The sequence below is a fragment of the Pristiophorus japonicus genome, chromosome 1, assembly GCF_044704955.1.
Source record: "Pristiophorus japonicus isolate sPriJap1 chromosome 1, sPriJap1.hap1, whole genome shotgun sequence".
Taxonomy (NCBI): Eukaryota; Metazoa; Chordata; class Chondrichthyes; family Pristiophoridae; genus Pristiophorus; species Pristiophorus japonicus.
In genome coordinates, this window is record NC_091977.1 from 357669481 (window position 1) to 357695675 (window position 26195).

The 26195-nt window shown below is 43.4% G+C and overlaps 1 protein-coding gene across 7 annotated transcripts in view; it reads left to right on the forward strand.

The window, feature by feature from the left end:
* The window catches only part of trps1 (trichorhinophalangeal syndrome I), a 267639-nt gene that overhangs the window by 216166 nt on the left and 25278 nt on the right, over positions 1-26195 (forward strand). For all 7 annotated transcript variants that reach the window (XM_070890764.1, XM_070890755.1, XM_070890737.1 and 4 more), the window contains exon 5: positions 8730-8852. In XM_070890764.1, coding sequence (XP_070746865.1) covers positions 8730-8852 — 123 coding nt within the window. The remainder of the gene's footprint in view (positions 1-8729; positions 8853-26195) is intronic.

Sequence of the window (26195 nt, forward strand, 5' to 3'; positions counted from 1 at the left end):
GAAGTATAATCACTGTTGTAATGTAAGAAACACGGCAGCAAAGGGGCAGCATATATTGAGTGCACCAGTTCTTAAAGGACTGCTGCTCGTTTTGATTTCAGATAACTGTTGTGACTGATTGTTGGGGAGAAGTGCTCGAATTGCTTCCTCTGTTGAGAAGCCACTGGATGTGTTGCTGGAGGAGGTACACCAGAGGAAGCTCTTCAGCTTTGGGGCAGAGGAGAACCTTCCTCCCAGAGCCATTGTGCAGTCAGCATGACAGGAAGTAGACCACCGAGTCAATGTAGTCTCTTGTATCAACAAGTAACAGGAGTAGTTAAGGGAATTGACTTGAGGAAGAGTGCTAAATTACAGTTGACTTCATATTTCCTATTTATATATTTTCTGCCACTCTGGCTGATGTCAACTAACTCAGTACAGATCAGAGTGAAAGCCCAATTTTAACTGCCATCTATATATTTGTCCTTCCAGCAGGGGTCATTGGATGATGATTGAGTGATCATTTTGAGGTAGCCATCTCAAAGCTCACAGGAAGGTGTCTCTTTTGCCCAGCTGGTTGAATTGAGACTTTGTTTTCGGACCTTCAACATAGGTTTGCTGTAGGTCATAATTTGCCACACTTCTAACCTGTAGCAACTGTTGTTTGGTACCTGAGGACTTACAAAGTGTTGCACTACAAGGTTACAAGTCTAACAAGTTATGCCCTACAGCATTTTGTTTCTTGACTATGCATAAATTCAATTCTCAGATATGCACTGTACAATTATTTAATGTACATGGGAATCAAATTCCAGGAGTTTTTTTTAAATTTCCTAAAAATAATTCTGACTTTTTGTGAGTATTTTTGCTCGCTTAATTAAAATTAAAACTAAAATTAAATAAGAGTGAAGGTTTCTACACTGAGGGCAGATCCCAGCTCATAAATCCTAAACCTGGTTGATTTTATTTCTTGGCTATCTCCATTGGGCAAGTTTTAGTTCTTCTCTTATGGCCAGAGCCCTATTGCAAGGTGTCTCCCCAGAAAGGTGTCTCCTGTGAACCAGAAGTAGTATCTGTTCACAAGACCATTTGTTCATCCCAGCGTGGAGGTACAAAAGCAGAATCATCACTCTAGATGGGTAGAGACTGAACGGGGTTAAGAGGTGGGGAGGGGGAAGATGAGAGGAAATGAGTTTGGTGGGACAGAAGCAAGATAAACCAGGACGATCTTGTTTATGAATTTTGAAGAGGAGGTAGAAATAGGTTATGCAAGTTTGAGGAACTAGGAGGTTGAAGGCAATGTGGGTGGATCTCTGGAATAGATGAGATCGATAACAGTCTGGGAAATAAGGATTCATGGATCGAAATTCGGTATCGTTTTTGAGGCAGTGACACCGGCTGAGTGAAGATTTTAACGCCAGCCGGCAATCACTGCCTCAAACTGCCAAATTCAGTTTTGCCGCCCAAAGGTGAGAGAGCAGCGCTAAAAGTTGCATTGCACACTCATCCTCGGGCACCAACGGAGCAGTAGCTCAGGAGGCCGACTGAATTTCCCAACGGTAGCCTGCCGGCATGCGAGTTGGAAAAACTGGGAAAAAAAGTGTTTGGTGGTGAGGTCATGGTCTAGAGGGAGCTAGGTGGAGTCACCAAGAGAGTTGGCATTCCGCCTCAGCCAGGCAAAGGTTCTTCCGCCATATAATAACAGTGCCCCCTTTGTCAGCAGGTTTGATGATGTTAGGTTAGAACTCAGAATGTTACACTTTCATGTTTAGAGTGAGATAGATTAGAGTGAGTAAGTGGAGTGGAGTAAATGGAGTGAAGAAAGTGAATTGGCAGCAGTTCTCAAGGAAAGATAGACAAGAGGGAAAAAAGCCAGAGCTGGAGGGTTCTGGGAGGATCTGGAGTAAGGCTTCATATCTGGAGTTGGGGTGGAGCGAGCCTCCTGGCCAGAAACACACCGACCTGAAGGCAGAGATGGCAAAACTCCTTAGTACCATGTTGAATCTGGAATTCATTTAAATAGGGATGAAACAGAGGCCCTTGCCTGAAAGCTGATTGTTAATGGTCAAAAAGGAGTCGGTCAGAGGGTGTAGTGAAAATGTGGCAATGGCTGAAATTAGCAGAGAGGTGGTCAGAGTAAAGCGAAGGAGAAGAGAGATCATGTAGATTGTCTGGCATTCAAAATTGTTTGAGTTTCTGGTCCTTGCAGCATGAAAGGAAGAAGGCATTTGTTTTTGTTACAACGCTTAATGACAACGGATAATTCGTGACTGAGGACCAGGGCAGTCACGTACTCTCTCTGCTTTTGAAGAGAGAGGTTGAGAGCATACATGTGACGGCCCATGGTAGAGAGAGCAAATTGCAATAAACCGAGAGTGCAATGTTTACTCTGCGTTCGGTTGTGCTGTACCTACCTTGAGTACAAGAGCAATGAGAATTTCAAAATATGAGAGCAAAACAATTTAAAGAAAGATTGTTATAATGTATATAACTGTAAATTGAACAGATTGACACGAATGAGGAACAATGAACAGCACTGTAACCAATGCATCTGTTAAAGTTTTTAATTATTCTGGATTTTTTGAAATGGAACACCTGCCCAAAGTGCCCATATAATATTCCTCACAAACATAAATCCACGTTCCTGGTGAAGGCAGTGGCTTTCGCTGGTGTCCTGACGAAGGGTCAGCGACTTGAACCGTTAACTCTGTTTCCCCTGTCTACAGATGCTGCCTGACCTGCTGAGTATTTTCAGCATTTTCTGTCTTTATTACCTCTAATTCCCTGCCCCTGGTGAAAGCAGTGGCTTTTGCTGGGTCCCTGACTAGAAGTCAGCAGCAAAACACTGGCTGGTTTCTCTTTGCCCCTTCTCCTTGCAGTGCAACTGCTGCCCTAGCAGACCAAGGATTGAACAATTTAATGTTTTTATCATCTGACTTGCATTAGCACACTTAACAAAATTGAAAAACATTAAGAACAACAATAAGCTTATGGAATTTAAATCCAATGAAAATAAAGTGTTGCATCGCATTAAAATCTAATGAAAGTGTCACAGAACAGCAGTTCATTAGTATAACATTTACATGAAATTTTTAGAAAATATCTCTAAGTTTTGGAAGTGCAATGTACAATAATCCTTTGTAATTAAAGCAAAAACTAGTGTAGAGAAGTCTGGACATTAAACATCTGGAGTCTGAACATTTGACATTTGACATGAAGTCCGACATCTGTTCATATCTTAAAGATATTGGATTGACATTTCAACATACCATGTTGTAATGTGAAAAGCAAAGATATGTGCTTTAAGGGGAAAAATTAGGGGAGTGAATCATGCACAAACCATTCCCAGGTGAAAGGACTCGATGGCTGGAAACTGATATCCAATATTGTAGCCAGATGTTTTACAACAGTCATTTCAGTATGTCTTGATATTTTCTTCTGGGAAAAAGTATTTAAATTAAAAGATATCGGAGCTCATGTAAAGACCATTTGGAGAGTGGACAAGTCTACTCGACACCCTGTGTCTGATACTGGTGAGTCAGACATCACTGGTTAATGCATGGTATAAGCTGAACTGTAACAGACACCAGATACCATTTTGCTCATGCTGGACATGAAATTACTTTGGAAAAAACAGCAAGCTCAGATTGTGCGGAATACCGTTCCTTTGCACTGTGCCATGCTAAAGACAATGCTCTACCTTGAAATGATGTGCGTGGCAGGGAGAAAAATGGGCTTGCACTTGGGGAAAACAAAGACAATTGGAGCTTTCTTGTGCAGCAGCTGCAGCCAGCTAATGAAACTGAAAAAGCAGAAACTGGCAGAACAAGATATGTATTAGTTTTTGCAGATGGCAGTGCAGACAAGTTGGTAATTGAACAGGAAGTCGCGTACGTGAGGTATTTGATGGGGACAGCCTATTACCTCACTTAGCTGGTCTAATCACTCCTGAGACCCTTACCTCTGTACAATTAGAAATTATTGCATTTTTCCTCCAAGTACTTGACTAAATTACTCAACACTGTGTAGGATGCAAGCCACACAAAGCCGTTCTGTTAGAACAAAATCCTGTATTTTTCTTCAAAACAAGGCTCAGAAGGAAAGTTAATTCTACACTGCCAAGATTATTAGATTATCTTTATATAAAAAAGCAAATAATTTCTAGCTTTCTGACGCTTCTGTCATTGATGTCATGAATAATATCGCAACGTTGTTAATTTTATTATCATAAGCACAAATAATTATTCCTTCCAAGTTCCACAATGATGGTGATTGTGCACACTACTTCACACAATAGAACAATTTAAATGTTTTCTGCATGACATAGTTATTCGATAACTATCGTGCATTACCGAGTCTTAATATGTTTCAACAAGTGATTGCACTGTAGCTAATATTGTTGCATGGAATATGCTAATTTTATTTTGGCTGGTTGCTATCACAAAGGATGTAATTAGATCTGTTGGAGTTTTATTGACTGCATTCTTTCTGCAAAGAGAGGGAAGAGAGAGAGCACAAGCATGGTCCTCCACATTACAGCCAAGGAAATGTATTCTCCCTACAACTGTTTGTGAGCATGAACTAATGCTTGAGGAAATGTACTTTGTCATGGTAATCATTTGTTAGTTAGATTAATAATTACCGTGCCAGTAACAGGATCTGCTCGTTTTTCTATTTAAAAGTTGCAAACGTATTGCATTGTAATTCTAATCAAATCTTACAATTTATTCCAATAAAAGTCTTGACTTGTTCCAAATTACCCAAAGTGACCATTGGTGGCACAAACAATTACAGTGATGGGATGCTGGGGGTGGAGTGGGCGAAGGGAGAGGTGGTATTCTTGTTTTGAAAGGGTAATTGTGAGACTGACTTTTCAGCTGTTTATTGCTAACTGAAAATATTTCTCGAATCAAGTTAAATTATTACAGTCATTTCACATTTTATGGCTGTGCAGTCTAGCAGTACTCATTGCTTTTGGCTACATTCATTTTCCTTGTATCAATGATTAATGGACAATGTTGAATGTTGGAGTGAGCAGGCATCAGCAAATGCGAGATTGTAATTAGTTTAGCTGACGAGTCCTTCAATGGCACTTGCATCTGGATGGAAAAATTACCCTATAGGGAACTGGCTGCTCACCAGGTTTTTTCTGTAATACATTGTGAAACGCCAGATGAATCAAGTGCTTTTTTGTTCCAAGAAACTGCTTGAGTCTTGAAGGCAGAAATATGCCTATAAAAGCCTTCCACTTTGAATATATCAGAATACAATTATTAGCATTGTACTCTCCCTGGCTATTTTTGGTGAGCACACCATTTGTAAAGAAGGACCTTCAAAAAAATTTACATTTTAAATCAGATTATATTAATTTTGTGACTGTTTATTAACATGTTTTAATTAAAAAAATGTGTTTACAGAAATGAAAAGAAAGTCTTTGTGGGTAACCCTTTTCTATTGTAAGATGTATCTAATTCTCCCAAAGATTTGTATACAAATTTTAAAAATCATTTTTTTCCTGCTTCTTTATAAACAGTGGAGTATGTAATTTTAAAAGAGTGCAATTCTGAATTGATTCAGAATAGCCTCCATTTATACTGCGGCATTAGAGTTTCACCATTCAGGTCTCTCAGAATTGCTTAGCTGCAAAACAACATGTGGATATTGTATATCACTTGATGTAGTTGCTTTGTACTCATGCATTTTTAATGTTTTCGTCAAAGTGCATAGCACTGTATTATCTGCAATTTACATCGCTGTAGCAAACTTTCACTGAAGTTAAAATCAAACTTCACTGTCCACTAATCCACCCATTTAGAACTGTAAATAACATTAGTTTTTTTTAAAGCAGTTAAGTTCTCTTGGTAAAAGAAGGAAGCATTTATAAGGGAGATGATTGGAGATGAGTTCTGAAGAGTTATAGAAAAGCACTTGAACCTGTAATTATTTAAAATTTGCATATTTACTTCTGGCTAAACTATAATTGTTCTGAAAAATACAAAAAAGCTATTTTAATTTAATAAAATATTTCTATAGTTTGTACAATCATAAATTACATTTTTCGTGAAATGAACTACACTATCTGGCATTATCCAACAGATGTTGTATACCCTGGAAGGAGAATTAAGTGGCGGCTGTGCATAATAATCTTTCAAAGATAAGAATCCTTTCTTCTATACATACAGATGATCTACCTTGGAAAGCAATGAGATGTTATAAATATTTCAAATATGAAAAACTGGATGACCCATTGTTGGCCATGCTGAAGTATATCTCGAATTATAGCATACATTTAAGATATTTTAAAACATTTAGTTGTGTTTCAATGGTACCTGTACTACAATTATCAAGGTATTTCCTCCTTTCCCAGACTGTATGCACAGTTATCAATCCAATATGGTATTTTCCTGTAACTTTGTTGGTTATACTGTACTTCCATTCTTCTTCACTAGGACTGGGTTGAGACTGCCCAAGCTCATTCCACCCAGGACGTTAGTCAGCAGAAAGAAGGCATTTTCATTTGTGAATCTAGCGTGGACTTTAACTCGGGTTGCCGAGATGAAAAGACAGTGTACTACTCTACTGTGTCACTACCATTATTATTGTTTCCCTGGCTCTGCGACCCAGAAATAGGATAGAATGAGGTCATGATTAATTCACATATGTATACAAAATTTGATCAGATTACAAATCTTGAACCTAATATATCATTGAACGAGCAATGGTTTCATTATTCTTCTGTATCTAAAATCAGGAAAATTAAAAGGAATGACAGCCTATAGAAAGTAAAAAGCTTACAGTGTTTTTATATTAACTAAAATCTTTCAGCACAGCTTTGATGTGCAATGTCTGAGTGGTGCAAATTATTTTGCTCAGTCCAGTTGGTTTATAATCCACATTCAATACAATGAGAAAAATTGATGTCAAAATAACATGAAATGGAAATTTATTTGGTATGGAATTGTCATGCTGAATAAAGAATTTGTAGCAGGAACCATTTTGTTTAAAGGTAGGCCTGTGAAGTTTAACAAAAGTTTCTAAATAGTCATCAATTGTGTAATGTGATGGTGATATCAAACTAATGTCATGGGTTGAGCTCCAATGGCCCTACAAAACTGCAAAAAGTGATTTCTGGCATGTAAAAATCAAAAAATCTAATTTTAAAATCTCAAAAGAATAAACACTAAAACATTATTCTTATCAAATTTTCAGCATCTCATTTTCTCCTCAGTGACTCAAACTATTTATGTAGGGACAAGGGAGGAACCAAGAGGCATGAGGGGAGAAGGAGAATAAGTAACGGACTTCCATGCTGTACAATATTAGCGTATGACTACTTTACATGTACATCTGAAATTCCTCAGTCTGTAATTTTAACAGAAGTGTTAACTCATTTTAAAAGAGGTTAGGGCCTCTGTTAAAATAGAGGGTGTAAGCTGTGGCTCAGTGGTAGCACTCTGAGTCAGAAGATTGCAGGTTAAGATCTTGCTCCAGTGACTTAAGCACCTATTCTTGCCTGACACTTCGGGGCAATACTGAGGGAGGGCTTGCCTTTATCACGGTACAACATTTTGAGCTGTTGCATAGGAGGGTCAGGAGAAGTGACCAAAAGCTTGGCTGGAAAGGTCTTTAAAGGTGGGAGGAGAGTTAGAGAGGAGCAAGGGTTTAGGAAGGGAGTTTCAGAAAGCAGGGCTAAGACAGCTGAAGGCACCAAAATAGGCTAGAGTCAGCGAACAGGAGGGCACATGAGGCTGGAGAAGATTGCAGAAGTAGAGGGGAGCAAGGCCATGGAGCAATTTTGTCCCATGGAGGGATTGCAGATGATAACTAGTGATTTAAAATTTGATATGTTAGTGAGCCAGTGTGGGTCATTAAGTACAGATGGGCTAGCATGTCTTAGTGCATGACAGGATGCTGGCAGTGGAGTTTTGGATCATTTGAAATGAATGAAAGAAGGTGGTCGTGAGGCTAGCAAGGAGGGCATTGCATAAGTCACATCAAAGGAATGGGTAAGGTGTCCAGCAGCAATGGAGGAATGGTAGTGACACAGGTTTTCATTGTTGCAGATGCGGAAATAAGTGGCCTGGTTGATAAATAGGATATGAGGTTTGAAACTCAGTTTTGGGCCAAACAGAAGGTCGAAGTTGAAACTGGGCAAGTAGCCAGGGAGTGTGGTATGTGTCTGTACATTAATGTCTCACAGAATAGTACATCCTTAAGTTGGTGGGAAATTATATTAAATTACTTATAATAGTTACTCCCCACTTGCCACTGACATTTGAGAAACTAAACCCCACAATTTAATTTGGGATGTGAGAGTTGTAACTATTGTATCTGTAATGGGGTGTTTAATTATTAAAGATTTGACAGAAAGTTCATAAAAAAAGTGAAGCAATACTTCTCTCACCCCTATACTTGCAACATTCAGATGAAGTCCCTTTTCCATTATTTTTACGGAGGGATGTTAAGCATGGCTTAAATGGTGAAAATTTTGCAAACACATATCCAATTAATACAATCACCATTGTAATATTTTGCATATTGCTGTAACAATGCTTTTGTATTTTCTAAGCTTAATCTCTGCTTTATTATAATGAGATTCAATTTTTGCAATGAAGCACAATTAAAAGTGACCTTATTGTGAGCAACCTTTTTTCTTAGTTATTTCTGCCAGAATGGAGACAAAACTCTTGTGTTGATTTGTCCTAACTTCACAGATCACATGATATACCTTTGACCTTTTGCTGTTTCAGAGACGAAGAGGCTCTGGAGTCTTCTGTGCCAACTGCCTGACCACAAAGACCTCTCTTTGGCGCAAGAATGCAAACGGTGGATATGTATGCAACGCATGTGGCCTGTACCAGAAGCTGCATTCGGTAGGAAGAACCTATTAGTTGTTCGGGAAAATGTTGGCAAAGATTGTTCAAATTGGGCAGATGTGACATGGTTCTGTTTGATCAGATCCGCTGCTTTGCCTACAATTAATTTCCTTGAAGGGGGCTTCCCAATATGGTCACCCAAAAATCAGATTTTTGATTAAACAACAACTGTAGCTGGCGGAGTAGAAAACTCTCAGCTGTGTGTGTGTGTGTTTGTGTTAAGATTGTTGCATTTAATTAGTTCGAATGAAAATCAGGAAAAGGTTGCTGGAATAGAAACATTTAAAAACGCATACTGAAGCATTTAATGTAAGTGTTTTGGGACATGTCTTTTAACACTTTGAAAGCTACTTTTAATGTAGTATTTCAGCAGCAGCTATTAATTGTGGATATAGAAGCAGTCAAAAGGTAACAACTTAAGCTTCTGGGATAACGTCAGGCTGATTATTGGTACCAATTCTTTATACTTCTACCCACAAAATAAAAGTACTCTCTGAACTTCTCTGCCATACAAAGTTTTGGAGGCAGTCACCTATACCTTTCTATCTGATAGGATAATGGCGCACACAGTGGAGAACATCAACCTGCACAGCGTGCTGACTGCTCCCTGCTACAACCTTAATTTCTCTTCCCCCTATCCCTGCTGGGACAGTCAGTGGCCAACTCTTTCCTGCTCACTGCAGGCAAATGCAAGCAAGGAACGGAACTTGAATTCACAGCCCATTTCCCTCCCATCTACACCCCTTACCATCATTGTCCAGGACGATTGGGTGAACCCTAATGGGAGAGATGAGAAAGCCCTGAAGTCTTCCAATGGAAGGAGAGTTCCCAGCAATGGCCTCCTCTCCCTCAATTATGTCCTGATCCCTTACCTGTTAAACGCCTCGTTTTCGACTTGAGCCTTCAGTCAAAAATTTGCTGCAGTTGTCGGGGCTCTTCCACCCTTTTAAGTGGCCTGCTGCCTCTTCTGGTGCTACAGCATTGTCTGGATTTTCGTCAGTGCCACTGATGAGTGCTGTCATTTGGTCTTGAGAATTTTCAAATGTAAGCACTAATATATTGGTCCAGATTTTGCATTGAGGATAATGATGAGGCTCACCGTTATTATGGAACAAATTGAAGAGCAACTTCTGGAGTCCGCACATGCGCAGTTAAATGCGGAAATCTGGAAATTGCTGTCTGATTTGTCCTGCTTCTTCACAAGCATCACTACACCAGTAGCTCACCGATAGACTCGGCATTCGCATACATGCAAGGGCGTGAAGTTGCTATACTTAGTGTTATGTATGGCGAAAGAGTCAGACTGAATACTGTGAGCTCAAAGTAAAGTGTGACCGTAGTCTTTTATTGCAGGTCTCCAGAGTGCCTTTCCAACCTGTGAAGCCTTCTTAAATACCTGTGCTCCCAAGGGATTATGGGATCCCTTGGCACTCCAGAGGATGAGCCCTCTGCTGGATGTACAGAGTAAATATAAGTTTACATTTATAACAACACTCTATATACCCCCCCCCCCTGCCAAGACAATAGTGTAACTATTTACATCGTGATTCGATCTGGGGCCCTTCTTGCCCTTGTTGATCGTCTCGGTGTGAAAGCTGGTGTTGTTGAATCAATTGTTGGGCCCTCGCTGGGCTGCTGAGCAGCTGGCCTTGCTGGGCTGCCTCGTGTGGTGGGTCCTGCTGGGCTGCTGTGGATGATGGGTTCTGCTTCGTAGTCAACCGCAGTGCCGGTTGCTACTGGTGTGTGTGTTGGCGGGTGAAAGAAGGTAGGGTCCAAGGTGGGTTGCTCAGGATAGTCCGTGAATCTGAGTTTGATTTGGTCCAAGTGTTTCCGGTGAATGAGTCCATTTGAAAGTTTGACCCGAAACACCCTGCTCCCCTCTTTGGCCACGACATGCCGGGAAGCCACTTGGGATCTTGTCCATAATTCAATACAAATACAGGATCATTGATTTCAATCTTGCGTGACACATTTGCGCTATCATGGTATGTACTTTTTTGAAGCTGCCTGCTCTCCATACCTGTTCATGTAGATCAGGGTGAACTAACAAGAGCCTTGTCTTAAGTGCTCTTTTCATGAGCAGTTCAGCAGGTGGGATCCCAGTGAGCGAGTGGGGTCACATGCGGTAGCTAAGCAGGGCTCAGGATAGGCGAGTCTGCAGTGAGCCTTCAGTTACCCTCTTCAAGCCTTGCTTGATGGTTTGCACTGCTCTCTCTGCCTGACCATTGGATGCTGGTTTAAACGGGGCAGATATGACATGTTTGATCCTGTTGCAGGTCATGAATTCTTTGAACTCAGCACTGGTGAAACATGGCCCGCAGGCTTTCAGTAGTGGCAGCGGACGTGCTAGCCGACATTATCTCACATTCAATCCACTTGGAGTATGCATCTACAACCACAAGGAACATTTTACCCAAGAATGGGCCTGCATCGTCAACGTGTACCCTAGACCACGGTTTGGAGGGCCAAGACCATAAACTTAGCAGCGCCTCCCTGGGTACATTGCTTAACTGCAAACATGTATTACATCTGTGAATGCAAGACTCTAATCCGCATCGATACTGGGCCACCACACATGGGATCTGGCTATCGCTTTCATCATTACGATGCCTGGGTGGGTACTGTGGAGGTCACTGATGAAGGTGTCTCTGCCCTTCTTGGGAACTACTACTCGATTGCCCCACAGAAGTCAGTCTACCTGTATAGACATTTCATCTTTGCACCGCTGGAACGGCTTTATCTCTTCCTGCATTTCCACTGGGACACTGGACCAGCTCCCGTGAAGCACATAGTTTTTGACTAGGGACAATAAGGGGTCCTGGCTCATCCAGGTTTTGATATGCCAGGCAGTCACTCTCAAAAGCTTCCATAACCATGGCTAAATTTAAGGGCTGCGCCATTTTCACCCCCGTGGTGGGTAATGGCAGCCTACTGAGAGCATCGGAGCAGTTTTCTGTGCCTGGCCTGTGGCGGATGGCGTAGTTGTATGCGGACAATGTGAGCGCCCGTCTCTGGATGTGGCCGATGCATTGGTATTTATCCCTTTACTCTCGGAGAACAGGGATATAAGTGGCTTATGGTCAGTTTCCAATTCGAATTTTAGCCCAAATAGGTATCGATGCATTTTCTTTACCCCATAGACATACGCTAGCGGTTATTTCTCAATCATGCTGTAGGCTCTCTCAGCCTTAGACACACTCCTGGATGCATAAGCAACCGGTTGCAGTTTCCCGAAATCATTAGCTTGTTGCAATACACACCCGACGCCATATGACGATGCATCACATGCTAGTACCAAACGCTTACATGGATCATACAACACAAGCAATTTGTTTGAGCATAACAATTTTCTCGCTTTTACAAAGGCATTTTCTTGGCTTTTACTGCAAACCCATTTGTCCCCTTTTTGCAGTAAGACATGCAGTGATTCTAACAGTGTGCTGAGACCCGTAAAGAAATTACCAAATTAGTTCAGGAGTCCTGGAAACAACCGCAGCTCCATCACGTTCTGTGGCCTCGGTGTGTTCTCGATTGCCTCAGTCTTCGAATTGATGGGCCGGATGCTGTCCGTCCGATCCTCCTCCCCAAGAACTCACTTCAGGCGCCAGGAAAACGCACTTCGAGTGTGTTAACCTGAGCCCCACGTGGTTGAGTCGACTAAGAACCTCCTCCAGGTTCTGCAGATGCTCAACTGTGTCCCGACCTGTGACCAAGAAGACGTCCTGGAAGACCACGGTGCGCGGGACTGACTTCAGTAAGCTTTCCATGTTTCTCTGGAATATCGCCGTGCTGATCGGATTCCACACTGGCACCTGTTATAAATGAAAGACCTTTGTGCGTGTTGATGCAGGTGAGGCCCTTCGATGATTCCTCCAGTTCCTGCATCATGGAGGCTGAAGTCAAATCAGCTTTGTGAACGTCTTTTCTCCCGCCAGCATTGCAAAGAGGTCGTCGGCCTTTGGTAGTGGGTATTGGTCCTGCAGGGAGAAATGATTAATAGTTACGTTGTAATTGCCACAGATTCTGACGGCGCCATCTCCCTTCAGGAGAGGAGCAATCGGGTTGGCCCACTCGGTGAACTTGATCGGCGAAATTATGCCCTCTCGTTGCAGACAGTCTAGCTCGATCTCAATCCTTTCTCTCATCATATACGGTACTGCTCTTGCCTTGTGATGGATGGATCATGCCCCCGGAATAAGGTTGATCTGTACTTTTGCTCCTTGGAATTTCCTGATGCCTGGTTCGAACAGCGAAGGGAACTTGTTTAAGACCTGGGCACACGAAGTGTCGTCAGCGGGCGATAACGCTCGGACGTCGTCCCGGTTGCATCATATCTTTCCCAGCCAGCTCTTGCCGAGCAGCGTGGGACCATCGCCCTGTACACCCAGAGTGGTAGCTTGTGCACTGCTCCATTGTAGGAGACCTTTACGATAGCATTGCCGATTACAGGAATCAGTGCTTTTGGTAAGTTCTTAGTTTCGTACGAATGGGAGTTAAGACTGACTTTGAGGCCTTACTGCATCACAAACTTTCAAAAGTCTTTTTGCCCATGATGGACTGGCTCGTGCCTGTGTCCAGCTCCATTGACACCGGGAGTCCATTTAGTTCGACATTCAGCATTATCGGGGGACAATTCATGGTGAATGTATGCACCCCATGTATCTCTGCCTCCTCAGTCAGAGGCTCCGGTTCGTCATGATCCTCCCTGGATCTGTCCTCCTTTGCAACATGGTGGTTTTCAGGTTTAACAGGATTTGCAGCTCGCCTGCACACTCGTTGGAGGTGTCCCATTGTTCCACAGCCCTTGCAAACGTACCCTTTGAATCGTTATGAATGGAAACGATGATCACCCCCGCAGCGCCAACAAGGTGTTAATGGCCTTGCATTCATCACCCTTGATGGTGGACTCTGAGACATTTGCAGACGTGCAGCTGCAGGCATGTGTGACCTGCCCTGTACATTGCGATTTGAAAATGACATCACTTTGTTCACAGTACTTGTAGCAGCAGCTGTGTGCTGAGAGATTTGCTTAGTATTGTCACTGGTGGCAATGAACGCCTGGGCTATCGCTATGGCCTTACTCAAGGTTGGGGTCTCGACAGTCAAAAGTTTGCAAAGTATGGTTTCGTGGCCAATGCCATGTATGAAAAAGTCTCTGATCATGTACTCCAAATGTCCTTCAAATTTGCAATGTCCTGCAAGGCGTCTTAGCTCGGCGACGTGATTCGCCACTTCCTGGCCTTCAGACGTTTTGCAGGTGTAGCTCGCCATCAGAATGCTTTCCTTTGGGTTCAAATGCTCTCAGACCAGTGTGCACAAATCATCACATATGATTTCTCCATGGGTTTCGCTGGAGCAAGCAGATTCTTCATGAGGCCATACGTTTGTGCCTCACAGACGGTGAGGAGGATCGCCCTTCATTTGGCAGCGTTCTCTTCCCCATCTAGCTCGGTGGCCACAAAGTATTGGTCAAGTCGCTCCACAAAAGTTTCCCAATCATCTCCCTCTGAGAACTTTTGCGGGATGCCCCCACTGTTCTCTGCATCTTTGGGTTTGCTATCTGTATCTCGTCGCCAGTTGTTATGTATGGAGAAAGAGTCAGACTGAACACTGTGAGCTCAAAGTAAAGTGTGACCTTAGTCTTTTATTGCAGGTCTCCAGAGTGCTTTTCCAACCTGTGAGGCCTCCTTAAATACCTGTTCTCCCAAGGTATTATGGGATCGCTTGGGACTCCAGGGGATGAGCCCTCTGGTGGCTGTACAGAGTAAATACAAGTTTATATGCATAACACTTACCCATTAGTTGCCACTAAACACGGCAAAAAAAGATTAGGGCAGGTGCATTCAGCTGTTAGTGATTTTTAACGGCATGATAACTCATAATTATTACCAAACAACCTCTCTGGCTCTGATAATTTAATTTTACAAGTGAGAAGTCTCATTCCTTCAGAATTTAATTCGTATTGGGAAATATTTTTTAAAATATATTTTTGGTCTTTTTTATCTCTCTCTTAATCCCATCTTTTCTCTCTTTCTTTACTTTGCTTTCTGTACACGATTTCACAATAGATTAAATATTCTAATTTATACTTCCTGGTTTAGACCCTGTGCAGTGAGGATTCTTCAATCGAATTGGTTGGAGACATGCTGTTTCTTGCGCTGCTCACACATGCCACAGATCCCCTGTAGAGGGTGCCGTGCCGAAAGGATTTCTAGTAACCGCAAGTTACTGCTCAAAAGCCTGACAAAATTCTATGGGTAGTTGTAAGCGTGTTCACCGCTGACTGCAAAATCTGGGCCAATTTATTTATTTATTCCAAATATCATTGGTAGCTGATAGACTCCTTACAGAAATAGATTCTTGGTAGAGCAACAATAAGTATATTTGAGTGATGGATAATGTTCCATTAAACTGTGTGGCCACGTAGCGCTCTGGAGGTCCCATGTAGACTTTTGAATGGAAAAACCGTGCATGCGTAGAAATGTGACAAGGCCGTGCAGCCAGTCAAAAGGGCTGTGCACCCAAAAATAATTAAAGGAAACATTGGTGGTGGGTAATGCAGCTCTGCAACTGTCTAGTTGTGAGACAGATGCTTCACTTATCTGTGCTGGTTGCTACATCAGCTTTTTCTATTTTACTTAAGTTTTGGCACTTACAATTCATAATGTATTGTCTGCAGCTGGAAATAATAACTTGGCAATAGCAGTGATCACGATTAACATACAGGAATTTTATGCCCAGTTGCTAACATATGACTATTGGGAAGAATGACAGTGGTTGACATTTGGAGTGATATTTTATTAGGCTGTAAGGGAACACTTTACGTAACAGTTTTGCTATTGGCTGTGATGTTGAACATAAGTCAAAGATGACAAAAGCCACTCAACCCAGCAAAGCGCATTCCACTGGTGTTCTAACTCTCTCCATCAAGCATTCTACTGCATTTTGAAAGCGCCATAAAATCTATGGCCTGAAATTCTGGTGACTAGAAGGAATGGAGAGTCGGCACATCATGGGGGCAGTACCCGACTCTGCCAGGAAAATTCTGGTGGCGGAAGAATGAGTGTGTGCAAGTGATCCTTCTGAACTCCCCTCTCCTACATCAAGGGCCATGTCTGGTGCAATTCATGGGTATTCTGGTAATTCATCCGTTATACCGTTATAAGGCTCAATGGAAATTCACTGGCTTAGAGCAGCCGTCAGTTCCGTTGAGGCCCTTGGAAAGGCCACATGCCTATACTAGAGGGAAGTAATCACTCCCAGAGATCATTTTTCATCTCCATTTGGCATGCTGCTGCTCCAATTGCCCACAATACTGTTGGAGCGAGCACCTCTGTACCCTTACAGTCATAGGCACCATTCCCTCTAAAGTGCGCGGATGCACTGATCTCTAAGGTCCCACACACTTAAATTCACAGGCTGCACAGTGAGTTCGAGAGCTGGAGATGTAGGAGAGACCCAGTACATAATGGCCCTGGAATCCTCAGAGAGTTGTTTGTGACCTCAGAGCCGATCTGAATTGGAACAGCATTTGCTAAGATACAGAGCCCCAGAACCCAGCGAGCATTGTCTCGGGATATTGTCCGTACTTTTTCTGTGGAGACACGTGTAGTCTATTCCCGGGGAGTGAGCGGCAGCTGCACTTTGGAACAACACAAGCTGTTGCGAGAGGCGTTCTTTCTGGTGGCAACAAAAAAACCGAGATATTCCGCTCCATAGGAGATTACTGACTCGCGGGCGGGGTGCAGAGTTGGCTGGAAGGTTATGCAGCTTTTGATCTGCTGGCTATCAGAGGAGATTCATTAGATGGTACATCCCAACGCCTCCAAGCAGTTGGGACTGTATCATCTGACGTCTGAAGTGCATATCCTTATAGAAACATAGAAACATAGAAAATAGGTGCAGGAGTAGGCCATTCGGCCCTTCGAGCTTGCACCGCCATTCAATGAGTTCATGGCTGAACATGCAACTTCAGTACCCCATTCCTGCTTTCTCGCCATCCCCCTTGATCCCCCTAGTAGAATGGACTACATCTAACTCCTTTTTGAATATATTTAGTGAATTGGCCTCAACAACTTTCTGTGGTAGAGAAATTCACCACTCTCTGGGTGAAGAAGTTTCTCCTCATCTCGGTCCTAAATGGCTTACCCCTTATCCTTAGACTGTGACCCCTGGTTCTGGACTTCCCCAACATTGGGAACATTCTTCCTGCATCTAACCTGTCTAAACCCGTCAGAATTTTAAACGTTTCTATGAGATCCCCTCTCATTCTTCTGAACTCTAGTGAATACAAGCCCAATTGATCCAGTCTTTCTTGCTTTGTCAGTCCCGCCATCCCGGGAATCAGTCTGGTGAACCTTCGCTGCACTCCCTCAATAGCAAGAATGTCCTTCCTCAAGTTAGGAGACCAAAACTGTACACAATACTCCAGGTGTGGCCTCACCAAGGCCCTGTACAACTGTAGCAACACCTCCCTGCCCTTGTGCTCAAATCCCCTCGCTATGAAGGCCAACATGCCATTTGCTTTCTTAACCGCCTGCTGTACCTGCATGCCACCCTTCAATGACTGATGTACCATGACACCCAGGTCTCGTTACACCTCCCCTTTTCTTAATCTGTCACCATTCAGATAATAGTCTGTCTCTCTGTTTTTACCACCAAAGTGGATAACCACATTTATCCACATTATACTTCATCTGCCATGCATTTGCCCACTCACCTAACCTATCCAAGTCACTCTGCAGCCTCATAGCATCCTCCTCGCAGCTCACACTGCCACCCAACTTAGTGTCATCCGCAAATTTGGAGATACTACATTTAATCCCCTCGTCTAAATCATTAATGTACAATGTAAACAGCTGGGGCCCCAGCACAGAACCTTGCGGTACCCCACTAGTCACTGCCTGCCATTATGAAAAGTACCCATTTACTCCTACTCTTTGCTTTCTGTCTGCCAACCAGTTCTCAATCCACGTCAGCACACTACCTCCATTACCATTAATCTCTTGTGTGGGACCTTGTCGAAAGCCTTCTGAAAGTCCAATACACCACATCAACTGGTTCTCCCTTGTCCACTCTACCGGAAACATCCTCAAAAAATTCCCGAAGATTTGTCAAGCATGATTTCCCTTTCATAAATCCATGCTGACTTGGACCTATCATGTCACCTCTTTCCAAATGTGCTGCTATGACATCCTTAATAATTGATTCCATCATTTTACCCACTACTGATGTCAGGCTGACCGGTCTATAATTCCCTGTTTTCTCTCTCCCTCCTTTTGTAAAATGTGGGGTTACATTGGCTACCCTCCACTCCATAGGAACTGATCCAGAGTCTATGGAATGTTGGAAAATAACTGTCAATGCATCCGTTATTTCCAAGGCCACCTCCTTGAGTACTCTGGGATGCAGACCATCAGGCCCTGGGGATTTATCGGCCTTCAATCCAATCAATTTCCCCAACACAATTTCCCGACTAATAAGGACTTCCCTCAGTTCCTCCTTCTCACTCGACCCTCTATAGCCCTCCCCCCCCCCCCCCCCCCGCCCAAAGTCCTCGCCAGAGTGGCCAAGTCTTTCTCGGGCCTTCCAAACCCCTGGCATGGAAGTAGTGTACTGCGATGACATGACTACAACAACTTGTATTTATATAGTGCCTTTAACATAATGAAACATCCTAAGACGCTACACAGGAGTTTTATGAGATTTTAAAAAATTGACACCGAGCTGCACAAGTAGAAATTAGCGCAGGTGACCAAAAGCTTGGTCAAAGAGGTAGGTTTTAAGGAGGGTCTTGAAGGAGGAAAGAGAGGTAGAGAGTCCCTGAGGTTTAGGCAGGGAGTTCCAGAGCGTGGGGCCTAGGCAACAAAAGGCACAGCCACCAATGTTTGAGTGATTATAATCAGGGATGCTCAAGAGGGTAGAATTAGAGGTGCACAGACATCTCTGCGGGATTGTGGGGGGCGGTGTTGTGGGACTGAAGGAGATTACAGAGGGGCGAGGCCAAGGAGCGATTTGAAAATAAGGATGAGAATTTTGAAATTGAGGCGTTGCTTAACCGGAAGCCAATGTAAGTCAGTAAGCACAAGGGTGATGGTTGAGCTGGAATTGGTGCGAGTTAGGACACGGGCAGCCGAGTTCTAAATCACCTCTAGTTTATGTGGGGTAGAATGTGGGAGGCCAGCCAGGAGTGCATTAGAATATTCAAGTTTAGAGGTAACAAAGGCATGGATGAGTGCTTCAGCAGCGGATGAGCTGAGGCAAGGGCGGAGATGGACGATATTACGGAGGTGGAAATAGGCGGTCTTGGTTATGCTGCGGATGTGTGGTCGAAAGGTCATTTCAGGGTCAAATATGACACCAAGGTTCCAAACAGTCTGGTTCAGCCTCAGACAGAAGTTGGGGAGAGGGATGGACTCAGTGGCTAAAGAATGGAGTTTATGGTGGGAACCGAAAACAATGGCTTCGGTCTTCCCAATATTCAATTGGAGAGCATTTCTGCTCATCCAGAACTGGATGTCAGACAAGCAGTCTGACAATTTAGAGACCGTGGAGGGGTCGAGAGATGTGGTAGTGAGGTAGAGATGGGTCTACTCAAGAAATTGCTCTGCGAAGCGGTAATTCCAGGCGTCATTTGCTGTTTCTGTTGTATCCTTTTTTTAAAACGAGCGCAGAAAAAAAATTGCAAGCTACGGGAAAGGGTGCGGGTGTGGGACTATCTGAAGTGGTCTTGCGGAGAGTCAGGATGGGCCGAATGGCCTCCTTGTGTGCTGTAACCATTGCTGTAACCATTCTATGATTCTATGAGTGTTGGGAGAGCGGAGTCACTCGAGTTCTTGTTCAGATTCCGTTACCCCTCCTCCTCAGGATAATGGCGACACAATCCGGCAATCCATCTGCGATTTTGTTTCAACGAAGAATTTTGAATCTTTTCCAGAGAGTTTCATTTCATTTCATTGGTGCGAGTTCACAGCTCTGTACCTGGCAGCTTAAAAGTAAAACCAGCCGGACCCACAGGATTAATTTCTCTGATAGAACAGAAGTTCAATCCTTCCTTTTTACTTCTCTTCATTCCTTAATTTTCTCCCACTCGTTCCCTTTCTCCCTCATCGTTCCTTCACTTTCTCCTCTCCTCAATCCTTCCTTTCTTCTCTCATCATTCTTTTTTTTTATCTCTCTCATTGTTCCTTCCCCTGCTCCTGGCTGTCAGGCCATATTCTGGGTTTGGCTGTGCTGTTAAGAGTTTGGTTCAAAACTTTAGTTTTAAAAAGAAGTGTTTGTGTTGAATGTTATTTCCCAGTAAAAGGGGATTTCAGATTAGCACCAGCCGAATCCCACTTTCCTGCTCTTGGTCCGTAGCCCTGTAGGTTACAGCACTTCAAGTGCATATCAAAGTACTTTTTAAATGCGATGAGGGTTACTGCCTCTACCACCCTTTCAGGCAGTGAGTTCCAGACCCCCACCAACCTCTGGGTGAAATAATTTCTCCTGAATTTCCCTCTAATCTTTCGACCAATTACTTTAAATCTATGCCGTCTGCTTATTGAACTCTGCTATGGGAAATAGGTCCTTCCGATCCACTCTCTATCTAGCCCCTCATATATTTATACATCTCAATGAAGTCTCCCCTCTTCCTTCTCTGTTCCAAAGAAAACAACCCCAGCCTATCCAATCTTTCCTCATATCTAAAATTCTTCAGTCCTGGCAACATCCTCGTAAATCTCCTCTGTACCCTTTCTAGTGTAATCTCATCTTTTCTGTAATGTGGTGACCAGAGCTGCACGCAGTATTCTATTGCTATGGCCTAACTAGTGCTTTATACAGTTCAAGCAAAGCCTCCCTGCTCTTATATTCTATGCCTCGGCTAATAAAGGAAACTATCCCATATGCCTTCTTAAACACCTTATCTACCTGCCCTGCTACCTTCAGGGATCTGTGGACATGTACTCCAAGGTCCCTCTGTTCCTCTACACTTCTCAGTATCCTACCATTTACTGCGTATTCCTGTGCCTTGTTAGCCCTCCCCAAATGCATTACCTCACACTTCTCCAGAATGAATTCCATTAGACACTTATCTGCCCATCTGACCAGTCCATTGATATCTTCCTGCAGTCTACAGCTATCTTCATCACGATCAACCACACGGCCAATTTTCATATCATCTGCAAACTTCTTAATCATGTCCCCTACATTGAAGTCTAAATCACTGATATATACCACAAAAAGCAAGTGACCTAGTACTGAGCCCTGCGGAATCCCACTGGAAATGGCCGTCCAGTCACAAAAACTCCTGTCAATCATTACCCTTTGCTTTGTGCCTCTGAGCCAATTTCCCTTGGATCCCATGGGCTTTTACTTTTCTGACCAATCTGCTATGTGGGACCTTGTCAAAAGCCTTGCTAAAATCTATTTAGACTACATCAAAAGCGGTACCCTCATCGACCCTCCTCATTACCTCCTCAAAAAATTCAGTTAAATTAGTCAGACATGACCTTTCCCTTAACCAATCCATGCTGACTGCCCTTGATTAATCCGTGCCTTTCTAAATGACGATTTATGTTGCTTCAGAAATGTTTTCCAATAATTTTCCCGCCGCCAAGATTAGGCTGACTGGCCTGTAATTACTCGGTCTATCGCTTTCTCCCTTTTTAAACAAAGGTACAACATTAGCAGTCATCCGGCACCACACCTCTAGCCAGAGAGGATTGGAAAATGATGGTCAGAACCTAAGCTATTTCCTCCCTTCTCTTAACAGCCTGGGATACATTTCATCTGGGTCTGGAGATTTATCTACTTTCAAAGATCATGTAATTTCCTCTCTCACTATGTTTATCTCATTTAATATTTCACACTCTTCCTTAAATACAATGGCTGCATCATCTCTCTCTTCTGTTATGACTTAGTACACCATTACAAACTCATTTACACGTCATTTAACAAGGCTGAAAATTTTCAATGGTTTTTACAGCGGGAATAGTGCATAAAAACTTGAAGCTCACATTTGCCTCTCCGAAGACTGCAACAGCACACCCTGTAGAGTAGCAGGGAATCACTGACAGTAATTTCCAGAGGTTGCTGTCAGTTTTACACAGTAATATTAGTGACTGCTGAGAGTTTCACTGTCATTATAACAGCAAATTCCGATCATTATGTTGATTTTCCTTAGTCACCATCATAGACGGTCCCTCGAACGAGGATGACTTGCTTCCACGAGTTCACGGGTGTTTCGATGAAGGACCCGATGATCCAGTCCTGAACTCCAATTGAGGGGGTGGAAGATGCCTGTGTGTGAATTTATTTTAACGTGTGGTGACCGTTGCACACCAGCCACCACACGGGCTCGACAGAGCTTGGCCTTTATCCAGTGGCAAGGGTTAACCAGGACACCTGGAGACCTGCTCTGCTGCACGGACTTAGTGCGCACACATATCGCAGTGTGGGCTGGCCTGTGCTGCACCTGGGCCCTCGGTTCTTCTGGACCCCGTAATCTGTCGCAACTCCGCCACGATCTCTCACCGCTCCTCCGCCATAAACATTCACTGCATCTCGCCACAAACACTCACCGCTCATCCGCCCCGACCTTCCCACTCCTCTGTACCTGGGTCCTGCCGATGTTCCTGCCCACGCTCCAAACCGGCGACCAGGGTTTTGATGACGTCACCCAGTCGCCCATCTCAAAATTGTCACACACTTGGAGCAGCTTGCGCTGGAGGTTGAAGTGGTACGCCACTCCAGCTCTTTTATAGCCCGACCTGGGGAGCTATTCTCTCACAGATCGAGGAGCCACAATGTACCAGGGCCCGTCGCTCCAGATCTTTTTATAAGGTTTTCCTTAGTAAACACATATGAACTCACAGTAAGAAAAAGGATGGAAGCAATGCAACTATTTACATACTTGGAGTCTCCTCACTCACATCAGTACAGGGAAATTTGATTGAAACATTTATATCTCACTGTTCACTTGCCTTAATGCATCTCCGTTTTGCTTGCTTCTCTTCAGTCAGTCTCTCCCTCTCTCTCCCTTCCCATTTGTTCTTGTATTGATTCTCTTCTTCCTTCTCCTTTCATCTTCTTCCCCTCCTTCACAGCATGCCAGATGCCAGTCGGCCGGACTACCCAAAGCAATTGCAAGTAAAATGATCTTGCACAATTCTGTATTTCCTCAGGGAATCCTGTTAGCTTGTTTAGCAGCTACAAAAACTCCCCTCGACATTTCAGTGTTGCCACCAATAAGACGAACTGATAGAGGAATTTGAGAAGAACAACACCGAAACACTTCTGATAACTGAGCTGTTCGTCATGGGTGTTGTTGCCACATTTCCATTACAGTAAAATGCCTGTACTCTAATCTGTGTCCTTGTGTTTGATGAAATGGCCTATTATCTTAATCCTTTGGTCAAACAAGGGCTTAGAACACAGTATCATCTAAGAAGGGGGTCACAATGTATGCAGCAATTACAAAGAAAGCACTGCAGCAATAAACTTGCTGATCTGTTTGAAATGTTATCACCTATTAGTAGTGGCATAATATTTGGTGGCTGCTCGAGGTGTGAGATGACAGAAGAAAGCAAAGTCTACTGTGTGACCATTTGTGAAAATTCTGCCACCCACTTTTTGTTGCATCCAGCCGTGGATGGAGTATGATTTATAGAGACTGTCGGCACTGTGCCCTCGCCCAAGTGTCCATTCTTCATGTGTTAGCCTCTCCACCAAGGCCGACATTTTCTGAGTATCTGCTGGCGGCGAGGACCCTCACCTGCTACCAGTGCATATCGGAAAGTCTCAGGCGCAGTGCCTGTGATTTTCTATCCACTGAATCCCGTAGATGGAAAATTGCAGAAAATGCATTTGTGATTTTTGAATTATGTTGGGAGCAGACAAAGTTTCTCATGACCAGCGTCATAAATAAAGGTAATTACAAAAGTATGAAGGCTGTTATGTATGCAATAAAGGTTCAAACTGAGTACAGTTTAACTAAGCAAGGTACAACCTTCCTTCTGCTTTATTTTGGCCCAAAGTGTCTGACTCACAAAATGGCTGCCTTTTATACCAGAGCAGCACCATGTGTGTGCTGCTCAGTGGCCTCCAGCAATGATACCATCTGGTGGCTACAAACTTCTGTAGCAGGCAGTGGGTCTGTCAGCTTGCCTTCCTGACCAGAGCGGCTGCGAGTTGCTCCCACTCCCTGGTTCCCGAGCTTGGATTTATTAATCAGGGTGTGATAAAGTGCAGTAGACAACTGTTTTGTACAAAGAAGGTATGGATTTTATTCAAGAAAGCAAATAACACAAATACACTTCAATAAAACTGTAAAATCATACAAAAAGGTTCTAAACAATGGGGAATACTTTATTACAGGTAATAACCACAACAGAAATACCTCCCACCTCCCACTTACTCTCTAACTAGGTCAAACTCTCGGGTTCCAGAGATTCATGCTCACCAGATCCTTCCTTTGACAGTTAGGGCTGTTTCGCGGTTTCGGGGTTCTTTGGTTATAGCCGGTTTGCGGTGGTTGATTATCCTGGTTGGTTTCGTCGGTCGGGGTGGTCCGGTTGATGGCTGTTACCAAGTCAGTTGGTATGGATGTTCCACTGATTGGTTTTTGAAGTTCTTTTCTCCGATGTTGCGATGTTTCTTCCTGCTTTTCTCACCGTGTGCTCTCGATCTTTGATCTTATTGTTCTGAAGTGATGGTCAGAAAGTTTTTCTCAGAATGGAAAATAGTCCTCTTGGTACGATCAGCCCTTAGTTATACTCTGAGAGGCTGTTTAATCTTAGCGCCAAATCTAACGTTTCCTTTGTTTAAGTTTTGCTGCCCAGCTAACTGAAACTTGATTAAGTGTTTTAATCTGGCGTTGATAGACTTTTCTGAGTTGATAAGCTCTTGTCCATTGTGAAAGCACTGCTTTTGCTTCGGGAAGTCTGGCTTGAGCCAGATATTTCTATGCCTGTTGAAAAGGTGTTGGAATATGTATGTGACATTTGGGTCCTGTGGGCGGGGTGGATGTTTTTTCCCTGGTTGATTGTTTAAATGCTAATGTTTTCTGGGAGCCCGACTGAGGTTAAACAGTTCCCCCAGACAATTTGACTAACTCCAATATCCAAACTGGCTTTACAGAGGTCGATCCCATCCCCTGGTCTTGCAGCCTTTTTCCTTACAGACCCAATATGCCTTTTAAAATCCCAAACTTGGTTAAAACGCACAGATTTCTTCCATATGCATTTTAGGATCCTGAACTTTCTGTTTGATAGTCCCAAATTGAATTTCCTTTTCAGTGAGTCCAAACACTGGGGGGTTTCCACGAATTTTGGAATCTTACAGTCCCTCATTTGACGCTCTTCACCACAGAGTGTCATCCTAAGTGAACAAAATTCCTGATTCCCAAGAGCCAGCCTTCCCCTGTAATTTACCTATCTAAAATCCGAAGCATGCATTGCCCTTTAAATGTAGTGTTCAGATAAATTCAGTCATTCCAATTACATTACAGCATAGAGGGGGTCCAACGCCCCTCCATTACTCCAGCTTCACAAAAATACACAGTAGAACACACAGTATAAACTTTTTACCACACTTGACCTCTGCGTTTTTACAGCAGGTGGAATCTAAATCAGATCTCACCAGGTGACTGCGATTTTTCCGCAGTGTTTTATCATATTTTGTGTTTCCCTCACTGATACAATCCTTAAGTTCAGCTAGGACTCATCCAGCACCCTCTGGTGCCGGGATCGACGACTTCTGCCCTGCACCCTGCAGGTAGTACACCATAAATAAAAAATAATCACGAGCTGGCAGATAACTAAAAGGTGGGAAGCTATTCTGATCCAGGGAGGGACCTCCATATTTCTGACAATATCCCACCAGGTGGAACAGTGATACCTGAAATTTCGTCCCCTATCTCAACTGTTTTTTGTTCTAGAGTATAGAAATGTTTCTGTGATACTTCTACAGCTTTCAGTAGGGCAGTAAGATGTTCGGTAGAGGGGGAATTTCATATCCAAAATGTGCAACGCAATCTTGTAAATTTGTGAAGTTGTTATTTACAGTGAGGTGAATAGTGGAGGGTTCAGGAATGGGAACAATCTGTTCTTGGGCCACTTGAACTTCCGCCTCGGGTTTAAAACAAAAGCTGCTTTCACTGACCGGACACCAAATGTGTTGTCCATGTTGGTCGTGGGGCGCACGTGTGGTGACACAATATGTCCCACCCCCTATATATACTACTTGTGGAGGGACCTGGTCTTGTGCCATTACCTCCACAGTACATAAGAACATAAGAATTAGGAACAGGAGTAGGCCATCTAGCCCCTCGAGCCTGCTCCGCCATTCAACAAGATCATG